The sequence below is a fragment of the Acipenser ruthenus genome, chromosome 16 (genome assembly GCF_902713425.1).
Source record: "Acipenser ruthenus chromosome 16, fAciRut3.2 maternal haplotype, whole genome shotgun sequence".
NCBI classification, from domain to species: Eukaryota; Metazoa; Chordata; class Actinopteri; order Acipenseriformes; family Acipenseridae; genus Acipenser; species Acipenser ruthenus.
In genome coordinates this window covers 2,608,444-2,622,220 of record NC_081204.1, presented here as the reverse complement: position 1 = coordinate 2,622,220, position 13,777 = coordinate 2,608,444, and the positions used below count along the sequence as shown (strand labels likewise).

The window sequence follows — 13,777 nt, the reverse complement described above, 5'->3', positions numbered from 1 at the left end:
AGAAACTAAAAAGCTTGTGATTTGTTTTTACCTGCTCAGTCGTCAAACTCCTTGCCCTCTCCTCCCACAGACGCTCAGCATCCTCTTTCTCAGCAGCTGGTAAAGGTGGAAGCCCTTCCAGGAACTGGGGGTCCCTTTCTAGGCAAAGTGTGGTCAGGTGATCAATGTAGAGTTTCAGCTTCATGCCATGGCTGTGTTTTTCCAACAGTGACTGGATCATCTGGATCATCAAAAAAACAACAACAACAACAAAAAAAAAAACATTGGAAAGAGCAAAACTGAATACGATGAGGCTTTGGACATGTGGATTTAAAATGGCAAGTGAAAATACTACTGGCAGCATGCTTTGTGGGAGTTTCAGGTCTGCTCTTTACCAAGATGACATTCCATGGTCGTGGCCGATGATGATATGTAATCAAAAGCAGCTGTGAAATGCATTTGCAAATGTAGCAATTGAAAAGTGGCAGCATTTTCATCAAAAGAGGCCGAAAGTTAATGGAACTCCGGTTCATACAGGATACTTCTGGGAGAAGAGTGGTTAGGAACGAAAAGTTCACATTTGTTTCCTCAATATGTATCACTGACTTAACCACATGTTATTCAGGGCCAATCCCACCACCTCACATAACTGCCATGCAATTCAGCTTCCAAGGAAACAAGATTTAAAGGGATGTAAAAACAGTTAAAGCTTCTAAGCCAAAACCATGAGCTAAATAGAACCTATGAGAATATAACCTGTGAAATGGATATTTATGAACAGACAACAGACACATAACTTTTATTACAACGGATGTTTGCTTGTCCGAGGAATTCTGTGTGCACAGCACTACATTTCTGCTGCAAAAATGTTTAATAATTACTTTCAAATTAAAATGTGAACATTTAATTCCTGAGGCTCTTCATTTTTACCCACATTTTTTAGGTTTTAAAGAATTCAAAGGTTTATTACTATACTACAATAACTAAATTTGATTGATTTGAATGTCAATAAACAACATACAATAGCATGCTACACAGAACAAAACAAGATATTTAGCACACTTAAGTGGCATGCTACTGACCAAGGTGATAACCAGGGCGCACACCATTGTATATAGGTTATTAACCCTGATAATAAACCAATTAGTTCTCCCAATAAAAATATCCTTGCGTTAATAAACACTAATGATAATTATGTGAACTGTCTTCCCCAATCTGTCCAATTTCTGTGAAAATTACAGTTATGATAAACACAAGTAAACGCTCAATAAAATTGGATCCTTCTGTACAAGTGCAGTTGCTCCCATCACAATACCCTCCCTATGGCTCCTAACTCCAGAACTGCAGTGCATTAGTCCCCATAATCATTGGACAGCCAAGGTCAAGGATGGATCAGTAAAGGAATGCATTGAGGGCTTATTACAGCAACTTAAAGAAACATTGGAGAGAATTCTCCAGCTCAATTTGAGTACCCAGCCGTGACTTCTAAATGTAACTGCAACCTTTACCCCCTTCACATTTCAACACTGTCATTATGTAATTAACTCCAATTAAGTCATTTTGGTTGTGAGAATGTCAGTGCTAAGGGGAGGCACGTCAATTACATCAATAGGCGACCCTTGACTACGGCAGCAGTTAAAATGCAACAATCAGCCTTTAAATTGATTTCTTAAAGCACAAAAAAAAGGTCACTCCTAATTTTCAGTATTTACGTGAAATGAAATGAAAGGAAAAGGGGTACAGACCTAAGTGCGCTTAAAAAAAAAACGGACGAATGAAAAGACACACAAAAAAACCACTGCAATTTCGAGACTAAAGGTGATAAAAAGGTACAGAGCGTGCACACTGGAGAAAGCGCTGAAGATGGGGAGTGACCTGGTCAGGTGATGGTCATCACTTTCACATGTTGAGACTGAGTATGGGGCTCAGGGGGACCCCATTGACCTGCTATTTCCCATTTTAAAGTAGCCTGTGAAGGACGGGCTTCCGAACGCGTTGAAAAACAGCTTCACTTACTTTTAACATTCAAGGGTTAAGTCAGGCAAGGTAAAGGAAAGCATGGGAGAGTTAAAATCATCCGTTCTCCTGTGATTAGTGGCGCTCCATATCACGAGGTTAAGTAGCTTTTAATTGCATTTTACTGTCCTTTCACCTTTTTCTGCTGTTTCCAATTCATTCTAAGTGGTTATTATTGCAATGAAGAAATACTTGGGTTTAATTCAAATTGTGACACACACACATATTGGGTTAAATTCTCAAAATTTTCAGAAAGGTGAAACACACCCAATAAAGTTAGCAAACAAGATATTGATATATGAAATGGTAGTTGTACCAGTCCAGAAATGATAGTGATACCTTTTGTGATATCGTCACTTGAAAAAGAGACCTTTGAGGTCTTGCAAGATTGTGATTAATTATTGTTTAGTTAGTCCATTAAAAAGTATCACAGCTCCTTCTCTTTGTCTATCAAACAAGTTATAAAACAAACAAGACTTTTAACTTAGTAATTTGTAAGCAGTTTTAAATTGTTGGGGAGGTGGTCAAGGTTTTCTTTTTATATATATCTCTGAACCTGTTTCAAATGATCCATTTTTCTCCTTCTATTAAATCATTTCCAAAATTAGAACCAAGGCTGCAAATAATATTTGTTGAGTGTCTGAATCTGAACTTTATTGCTGTGAGAAATCATAAATGCTTACAGGCATGTCCCAGAAATGAAATACCACATGAATACATACGATAGGAGGGACTAGTTTTGCACAAACAAGTGTTAAAAATAAGGCACTCTTATCAAAATTAATAAAATCATATTTACCGGTATTTATATTGACCAACATCAAACAATCCTGGGATGTCTGTCAAAACACAGTCCCCATACTGGGAGGACAGTGGGGTAGTTCATTTCAGAAGGATAACATGTTTAGACAATGCAATTGGGCATTTATTAAAGCTACGAATAATATTTTGAAAGGAGGTATGGTTCAGCTTTATACCGTGAACGACTTCACATCCAGCTCAGTTAAGCCTCCAACTCAACAAAGCTCACTTTCAATTTGTTGAAGGTTTCCCCGAATAATAAAAAGAAAGTGACGGAAATGTAAAATGTGCAAGATATAAAATCATTTATGCTTTCAAATTGCATTAATAGTTCAAACAGTTAATTGCATCCAACACTGACCAGAAGCATGAATCCTGTTGCAATAAAATCCCAGATACGGCTAGGTATTAATCCGCCCTACCCCGAGTGACCTGGAAACCATATGAATCCATGACAGAATCTGCTACAAATGTAAGCAAACGACATTTTAACTCACTGCAGACGTTTTATAGACGCAGTTCGTAAACAACTGTCGAAAGACACAATCAATGTGATCTGCATTCTTTGTTAAAATGTTTTAATTCCAATTACCCAGTTGAAATGAACAACCATTTTAAGGAAATTTAATTGGTGTGTTTACTTCTAAACACTTCAACAGCGCATATACATTTCCAGTTAACCGCAGGGTACATCAAATGCCTTGGAACTTTTCTTTTTTTTTGTTGTTGCTTTTGCAACCACAAAAGGCAAAGTATGTGGTTTGGTTAATGTAATAAATGGGTCTTCAGGTTTAACACATACAAAGCATGTATAGTTGTGCATGCTTCTGGCAATTTGAAAGCTTTGGGGCAGATTCTCAAAGCAGTTCACCGGCACTCGTCGTTAGCCCATTTTGTTTTTTAGAAAGCAAAAATTCAAACCAGAAAATTACTAAACCAGAAATAAACAACTCATATATTTATTTGGAGGTATGTAAGTCATCTTAAAGGATGTATCATTTGATTTGGATTTGTAATTGTTGTTTTTTTTTTATTTCAGACAAAAATGTGCTAATGCCCTTTGTGCTATGAGAGATGGTGTTATTTTAATGCAAAAAGTAACACACACAAAAACACCATGGCACATTTTGCATATGTATTAGTGTTGAAGAATTTGCTATGATCTACTGCCACTGCCAAATTAATATGAGGGACTGTTTAATAACCAACTGTCATGCTCAAAGACTACAATGGATAAATTAATTAAACATAATGTAAACATGAATTGTAGCTATGACAAGTACTGCTGGCGTCTCTTAATGTTACGAATCTGAGGAAACACATCCCAGCTTCTATGAGGCACAAGTTGGCAACACTGGTGTACAAAGATGCCGGGGCTGACAAGAAACAAGAAGGTTTGCATGATGGGTGAGTGAGCGAAAGTTTAAGTGCAGAGTTTGGGTTTCACACTGGTGAGAATGTTTGCTGGAGAATGAGGCTGCGCTTAGGAAGTGTCTCAGCAACAGTAAGACAGAAATGGGTTGAACAATTTTTTTGAAGACTGCATTGGACGATGCATAATCTGCTCAGTGGCATACATTAGAGGAAGACCAAAGCATTGAAAACCAAACTAGGACAGTCTTGGAAACAAGCTGATTAATGTCAAGGAGACGTTTCCTGGTTTTGTTTCATATATAAAATTAAAATAAATTAATATTTGTATAGTCTGACACAAACGCTGGTTTGAGCTTAGGATCAGCCGACAACTTAAAAAGGAGATGTTATTGCAAAACGACATGCATTATAAATATAAAACAGAATGCTGGTCTGAAAAGTTCTTATCGGGTCGAAGTTCTTAGCCATTATTTTAGTCTTGTAAGGGTGAAAAAAACAAACAGACCTTACCCTGGCACAAGCCAGTCGCCCTGCCCACCAGCTCCCAGCTGCAAGTAGCACAGCAGGCAGCCGGTTTTTATTGGAGGAATAAATCATTTTCATTAAGCATTCATTACACAAAAATTTCCCTGGAAATGTAATTCAGCAAGCAATGTACATACAAGCATTTTCCAGCAACCAGAGGGGCACAGGTATTTTAATTACTGAATTTAGCTTTCCCCAGGTGGAAATTTACTATAAAGATTATAGCCCAGAGACTGGCTTGGGTGGAAATTCAAATATTGACTTTATTTTTTTAATTGTTCATGGGAGGAGGCTATTGTGCGGTATTTGTGTCTGTGTTACTTTAACAGTCCCCATTTCATTCCGCACTGTTGATGTCTTCTCATATATTCGTTTACAGGTTTTCCCATGATCCTTATTCATTATGCTGGAGCTGGCTGTGGATAGGAAAACTCCCTCCTTGTCCCTGAGTTTCTAAGTGCGAAACATACTCTCAACAGATAGACAGGGCTGCAAGGAGAAGGTGCCCAGCACACGCTAAACAAGGCTTTCCCTAACCAGGGCCAAAGATTAACCTCTTCCCTCCCAGTTCAAGTGAAAGTCATTATATGTTCGTCAAACGTTCAATATTCAATAGTCAAAGGGTTGCCTGAGAATTAGGGGTCAAAACAGATGTGTAAGAAAGGGTGGGAGGTAAAAGGTTAAAGCTGCACACCCTCTATTCAAAAAGGACAGATGTTGCCAGAAATGTTCATCAATTGCAGGGGGTCACCTCAAGTTTGGGGATGAGGACTATTTGGGGTTTTTCCCTGAGGCTATAGGTTACAGGTCGCAGGTCACAGTTAAACTCCTAGTTTTGTAAATGAAAAGGAAAGCTTTCCCAATGAAAAGCACACTCGTAAGCTGCTAAACACAACCTGACCCACACGTGACGCTGCATGGTGACCCTGAACTGGGCTGTGTGGATTTCAAAGAGGTGGAGTAGAGAAAAATGTATTTCATATTTTTTTGATGTTTAAAATGAAATTACACATTATATATTATTTTACATATTACACATTCCATTTTTTTCAATACGGCTGCCATGTTAATAGGTTCTGAATGGACTGTCCCTGCAAACTTGGTCTCTTTTGTTTTCCTTTTATGCATACAGAGGGCACGCTTGTTCGTAAGGAACATATATGCAAGGAAACCTGTGTCCACTTTAATCAAAATAAAAAAAATGTCACAGGATTTGAACTAGATGACTAATAACAATCCATATTACAAATCCCAACCTCTTCAGCCAAGAAAAAAGACTATGGTATACTATGCGGGGGCCCCTGAAGGCAACAGATATGTTTTTAACTAACTGTGTTTTAGTAACCTCTTGCAGATGAAAGCATTCATCTGACACTTTGTTTTTACAATATATTCCAGAAGTAAAAGCTACAACATACAGGTGCTATGTCACACATGGTAAGATATGTGAGCTAAACAAAAAAACACAAAAAACCAAGCATTACAAACTAAAATCAGCACTGCAGGCTTCTCTGTAATTTTATACTACCTTTATTTTGACAGCTATCTCTTCAGGTTGGCTCACAGTCTGTTGCGTGACAGTAGAGTGATGGGAAAGGGAATGGAGGCAGGCGTGAGTTCAACTGAGTACCAGCCAACTAGCCACTCTACCCGACTCTACTCTTGTACTGGCACGAATACTCAGGAACAGCATCAGACACGATGCTACTGACCCCAAAGGTCTTTGACAGATACTGCCTTTAGCATGGTACCTGCTAAAAGCTATAAAAGACACATAGATATAGATATATATAGATATATATATATTCAGGGTGATGAATATTGTTAGGCCTCAAGAAAACTGCAATTAGAGGATAAAAAAGAAATCTCTGACAGATCAAATTTTTAATTAACGATGAGCTTGCTAGGACAAGAAATAGTAGTTCAATATCCTGGTTCCATCATACATTTTGATCTGTGCATTGTGAAATGCAACTGTGTGGAATAAACATGGTGATACAAAACACTGAAACAGAATCAAGGTATCGTATGATGAAAATAAGCTACAATGTTCGCTGTTATGAGAGGCAATTCAACTCTTGGAAAGGTTAGCAAACTTCATTTAAACATAGCTTAAGGAAACGGCTGTTTGTATCCATATATCACTCTCAGCCAGCCTGTCACTTTCGCATGGGGGTACACTTTGCTACTCCTTGTTGCTAGATTACAAGGCAGGGTAAACTGAAAGATCAAGCTAACCTAGGATAAACTTCTTCTCCACAGTTCAAAGACATTGGCCTTACACAAGTTCAATTGCAGGCTCCTTTGAAGCCAAGCCCTCAGGTTCATCAAACATATTTCTCTGACTTGGAACAGGTTTCAGGATCGAGCTGATAATACGAGTTCTTCGGTGCCAGTAAAAATGGCAACTGTACTTTGAAGTTGTGTCATTGAGTTATTAGATTATTTTTGGCCATCTTGCACAAAGGCCATTCAACCCAACGCAAGCTCCATATCTCTAGGTCGTTCTTTACAAGTGAAGGGTTTCAGATGAGGACTGAACCAATGCCCTTTGTCAGCCTGCCCACTGATTTCCATTGAACCATTATTAACCAAATACAGTAGTGGTTCTGTGGCTCTTAGAAAAATTCTCTCTCAATACAATTTTTATATGAAAACATCTACTGTTTATATCCTGTTTTGTCAACGCGTGATGGATCTGTGAAATCATACTATTGTTCCCTATGGCAGAATTCTAATTTTTTTTTTTTTCACAAGGAAACAAGTGGTTATTAGTCTAATTGATCTAAGGGACCTGTCCATCTCATACCACAAAGTTAACATAATTACAACTTTTTAATAATCACCAGAGAGCTGATATGCCCTAAATAAAAGACCTGTTCTTTTTCTTTTTAAAATGAGTTATTTATTTCCATTGCTATTGGCAACTGAGAGACTACACCTATGGCCAAAGTTTTGCATTACCCTATAGAATGAACTAACTTTGCTTCATTAAGTCGAATGAAACCTGCTAAATAATGTTACGTTAACATATTGAAATTACACACAGCTTTGTAGTTTTCCATATACTTAACGAAAGACAAAATAAAAAAATGCGACATTTCGAAATCTAACAAGAAATACTGTACTACCTACTATTATGGTTTCCGGCAGACCTCTGCGATAACATTTTGTAGTTTCTTTGATCTTTGATTACATGATGGTTCATATCGTGTTTAACTTTTTTTTTTTTTTTTTTTTTCGTATGTCTCAATCCTAAAATTCTAGGTGATGCAAAACTTTTGGCCATAGCATAGATTGTATAGTCTTTTTGCGTAGGGGTTAAGCTTTCTGCCAACATGTGGATCTGAAAACTAGCTCCAAATATAATGTGTTTTTATGGATATGCTTAAGAATAGAACGTTCATATTTTTGGCTAGTGTCCAATAACTTGGAAAAACAAGGGTCCACATGTACGTTTCATTAATATCGTGCTCCAAGCAGGTTCAATGTAAGGTTGACATCACTAAAGGAATGAAAGCCAAAGCACTCCCTCTTCATTCCACCTTGGTACAGGTCAACCATGATTAACAGGTAGGGGACCACATGACCCAGTGTGGAATGAAAACTAATTATGAATAGAATCTTAGCAGTGCTACCAGGAGGCCCCTGGTACTAAAGCAAACACCACTCATTTAAAAACAAATCAAAATCAATCTAGATCAATATTTCATACAGTATATTAGATATTAAATAATAAGGTACGTTCTCTTTTTTGTAAATGATTTCCTGGGCTTCATTCTCAAACCTGAAGAATGTGAAACACAAACTTAAAAGGTGTAAACTTCAATCTGTTTTATTTAAACTGCATTACCAGAAGCAGAGGCCAAAGACAAAATAGCTGCTCATCCACGTTCAAGTAATCCAATTATTAGTTTAGTTTTTAATGTCTGTATTGGCAAAGCTCCAAGATACTCAACGTGCCAATGCATTTCAAGCACCTTAGGAATTCTCCATCTTTAAATAATAACACAGTGCCTCAAATTCTAAATCATAAATATCTTGTTTCTCGTTCATAGCGGTAGACCTTGGTAAACGCTGATCAGTCTCATTACCGGCATCATTTGACCTCTGTTATTATCTTTCTGGAAGTTAGAATTATAGTTTCACCCCAGAGTATTGTTCACAGCAATTTGAATTGTTTGTGTGGATCTGGGAACTTTGATTTGAACTGTGCGTGTTTAAACTGTGGCCTTTGCGACCACCTGACCAGACGGCCCATGAAAATGAAATGTCTTGCAGGGGAAATAAATAGATCTAAATTTGATAATGCACTAACTACTACAGATGATTAATTTTCCTTAGTTTGTTGATGAAAGATGCTGATTTCTACAGTGGGTAGACATCCTGTTGCAGAAGAAAATGTGCTTCAGTAGCTGTTTCTAACTGACCTTAGGTAACTGCTACAGCATAATGACTTATTTTTTTGATAGCCAGTCATTTTCTCAGAAATTACAGAAAGATTATTTTAAAGGTGTAGTGCCCCCCCATTTACCTTTGAGAATATAGAGTACCTTCCATCTTATTTTTTGTTTTACACACAATTATTATAACTCCTGAGAATATATAAAGCATATCCTATTTCCTGTTGCTGGGACTTCATAGCTCCAGACAGGTTGTTGAAGAGAGACAGATGTCAGCCCAAATACATCTAAATAATTATAAGGAAAACAAAAAACTTGGCTCCATATCAATAATTAATGCTGCGGATACAAATTAAAAAAAAAAAAAAAAATCTGTCAGAGACATTTTTTTGGTTTTCTTTTTGGTGTCACCTGGTCTTTGGCCCTGATCAGGGCATGCATTTAAAACATGTGGGGTAATTAAAGGTGCATAGCTTTGAGAGATTTGAGAAGAATCTCCCCCTTAAGAGCCCATTTGCAAACTATCACCTCCGCAGGCATTTCCTGTAACATATTATCGGTATAAAAAAAATATTAAAAAAACACTATTTGGGGGGAAAAAAAGCAATGACCTTTCTACATTTCTACTTTGCTTCCAGTACTTGTAAATTACACAAAGCTCTTATTGCTGCAGGTAGAACTGGTGGGGATTGTGCTGGATTCTGAGGGCAGTGCGCTGGAAAGCAGGTTTTAGGGATTGGGGTGGGGGGTGGGAGGGTTCTGATGCCACCTTTGTGGAATGCATAACAAACGGGTAAGTATTCGGGTCTGCTCTCTGATGAAGTAGAGAGCCCAGAAGACTAAACCACTGCCGACACCAAACAGCCAGGTTTTATGTATGAAACTGCACAAATCTTTGTGGGCCACTGCAGCTTTAAATGCATGGATGAATGATTTGGAAAGCGGAACACCCACTGTTTGATTTATTGTGTCAGGTTGGCATATCGGTTGCTACCCCACCCATCTTAACGGCTCTTTTTTTTTAACATACTGTATTTACACTTACATTATAAAAAGCCGATCATAATCCACCCATTTTCTAATTAGTCATTTAAGTGGCCAGCTGATGGATATATGTTCCCATCTTTGCTGATTTTATTTGAAAGGATCATAGGGGATCACCAGGGGTCCTTCAGTCTGACACAAATCTATACACCAAATCAGCTGCACTTGAGGAAAGGCAGATGGGAGTGCCCCCGCAGTTCATAACAGAGAAAAACAACAACATTTCTGTAAAAACATGACTTTACTCTCAAATGTATAAGAGATTCCCATCTCTTCAGCAAACTAGCCATCGCAGAGGTGAGCAGATGGAGATACCGATAACTAAATGAGGAACCATGAAGGTGATCATGAAACCCTCCCTGCCACCCTGATCACAACTCCAATATGTACAATATTGAATTACGGTTCTGCATTTGGATTAGGATTCCCCTTTAGGAAATACAACACACTTCAGTGTACCTGGTTTAGGAAATCATGTTCAAGTATATATCAGTTTTATATCTGTATTATCCATGGGCGCATCATATATACGTTAAGGGCCATTACACTCTAACAACATGGAACACTTTCAATGAAGCCCAAGATGATCTTTAAATATGCACGGGTGGAAATAACATCTGCTATTTATATTTGTTTCTAGAATGACCTCGCTTGAAGGAATATTAGAAGGCTCTCTAGGTGATTGGATTTACAGAACCTTGGGTTGACTCTGGGTATTCACCTATTCATTGCCCTCTGATAAAGAAAAGACATCTGGAATCAATTCAGACTCCACTGGTTTTAAAACAGCTGTACTGAATGGATGACATAAACAGTACTTCATATAAGATACTAACAACAAACAGCCAAAGATTTGTATAGATCACATTAAATAAGCATGCCACTCAACCTTTTTCCATTTAGTAGCTGCTGAAATAAAGAGAGGCAACTACTTAGGCAGTAAGACCCTAGAAAGAGGGAATGACCCGGGATCAAGGAAGCAAAATGTCTGGCAATCTGGTCTACAAAGCTATTCATGAGAACGAGCAAGGCGGCACTTCAATAAAGACTTGGAGCCCACACGTTGTTGTTTTTGTTGTCGTTCTGTGGAGAGTCAACCTGATCATCAAGTTATTACATAGGGCCCTTGCTATACAAACCCAAAACAACAGCTGCCACCAGCAGACATCCTGATTGGTTGTGCCGTGGAAGATTAATTGATAGGTTGATAGAAATCATCACTACTGGTTTTATGTCAAAAGTTGCTCTTGTGGTAATCGATCTTTCTTTCTTACAAAAGATCGGAACAGGAAAAAGCAACATTAGTCACATCTCACCAGAAGTACTGTTTCCTTTCTCATACTCCCAAAAGTAAATGTTTTAACTTGTGATTTTCAATATAACCAGTCAGGACTGGGGATATGCAGCGTTGTCAAACACAATTATCCCGCAAATGGTACATTATTATCCAGTAAACAGTACAAAAGTGTTGGGTTAATTTTCAGCCACATGATTCAATGGACATACACGAGTCAAGAGCTTGCTTCAGAACACACAGCAAATCAAACTACCCCCCTTGAGCAGGTATTATTAATGATTAGCTCTGATTAGCCAAGTACACTATAATCCATGTAGTATTCTGAAATGGAACTGCATTCATTTTTTAACAGAGAAGTCATTGTTGCATGATTGTTTATCCATCTCTCTTTACCCATCTGACATATCCTCCCACCCTCCTCTGCAGTCACTCATGTAAAGCATTACAAAAGCATGTGTCCCTCAGTTACGCTGCATTTTCTTTCTGTTGAGCAAAGATACAAGGACCCCAACAAACTAAACGGGATCAGAGTAAATTACCAACTGTTGGATCAGTGCTGACCCTAACCCTAACCCTAACCCTAAACAATCAGAGGCGGCCAGCCGTGAGGAATAGCTTTATTTACAGATGCTGGGCACTCATGTCAGGCAGGTGGAGCAGTTCAGACACAGATCTACCCCACCCCACCCCACCTAACGCCAACTCAGTTGGCCAAGACTGGGAGACTTGCTGGATCTAGCTGTTTGTGATGCATGTTGATGCCAAGAAGAAGATTTTTCTTTATAAGGTCAATAAGGTCTATTTCAATGTATCTAAATGATGACAGATCTAAATAGCGTCTACATCATTTAAATCATTAAAAGAAAGAGATGTTTTGAAATCTAACAATGTGGGTGAGTCCATTAAGTGCATTTTAGTCTTAAAAAGCAAGTTAAATGACAGGATTGGTCCTATCTGTTATATTACAGTGACTGTACTTACCGTAGATCTGTCTCTGGATCAACTGAATAGGCAAATACACATTTTAGGATTATACAACTTGATGGACGTTTTACTGGCATGTTCCATTTCACTGTAGATTTATCGTGCAGCTGAAATTATATAATGAAGCAGACCCACATTCCTGATCAAAGAGCTGCAGCTGTAGGTAATGCACATGCCTTTATTTACCAGCTAGACACGCAGAATATAAAAAAGGAGGGAAGATGACACTGACATCAGATAAACACAGAAGGGTATCAAGATCTTTGAAGTAGGCCTGTAAAGTGAATACTCTTTTTACCTGCAGACAATTTCAAACTGAGTTACAACTTCGCTGGAGCCTGCGTTACTGGACTAAGTACCTGTTCTGCAGACAGACGCTCTATCTCCCTTTAAGATGTAATCACTATACTTTTTGCTTTCTTTCAAGCATGTTAGAACACTACCCCTTTTATCGAATACAATATACACGTATACACATACACACATTTTAATGCATTAATACATCATCTAATACAATACATTATCTCTTTATTAGGTAATTATAAATAACAACAACAATAATAATAATAATAATAATAATAATAATAATAATAATAATAATAATAATAATAATAATAATGGTAATAACAAAACTACAAACACATCCTTTCCTGCTATGCACTGTACCAGTACCCAAACAACAGTAAATATAGTCTGTGACTAATAAATAGTTCCAGACCGGAAGCCAGTCAAATTGTACCTTGACCCTAACCTTAACCTCAACCTTAGTCCCAACATAAATCTTCAATGCAACATTCCCCCTAACCTTAACACCACGCTTATCTGTCTAACCATCCATTTTAAAATTTCTGAATGCCGGAACTCAAACACCCATAGACGAATGCCGCAGGACATAAACGTCCTTAAACATACTGGCAAAAGAAAATGAAGAATGCTTTGAATTACATGGTCAAGTATGTTACACGACTACACTGTTTCAACAGCACTGGAAAAAATACAGAATTTGTTCAAATATTTAACTCTGTGGTTTGTTCCATACAAGCGAGACCCCCCCGCCCTGGTGCTGTTTAGACAGGTTCTCACCATCCGAGTGGTTCAGTCCATGATTGGGGGGGGAGGGGGGGTAGACAATGTTAAGCTTTCAATAGTATATAAAAGCACTTCTGTCTTTTGTCATAAACAATGTATGATACAACTTTCACTCTAAAACGTCGGCTAGCAATTACCCGACTGACCATATTTGAAAAATCGAAGGGCACGTAAGGTAAACTTAGATAGAGCCATTCCATTTTTTAAAGAAATGGGCTGGGCACTGTAATTTGTTTGGAAATAAATTGTTTACATTACACAGGCC

General features: G+C 37.9%; 1 protein-coding gene across 15 annotated transcripts in view; it reads right to left on the bottom strand.

The window, feature by feature from the left end:
• LOC117963517 (ERC protein 2-like) overlaps positions 1-13,777 on the bottom strand; it is a 262,184-nt gene that overhangs the window by 29,763 nt on the left and 218,644 nt on the right. For 11 of the 15 annotated variants that reach the window (XM_058988385.1, XM_058988384.1, XM_058988392.1 and 8 more), the window contains one exon: positions 32-220. In XM_058988385.1, coding sequence (XP_058844368.1) covers positions 32-220 — 189 coding nt within the window. Of the gene's footprint in view, positions 1-31; positions 221-13,777 lie in introns of those variants that run through there. The other 4 variants (XM_058988394.1, XM_058988397.1, XM_058988398.1 and 1 more) reach the window with 2 other exon arrangements.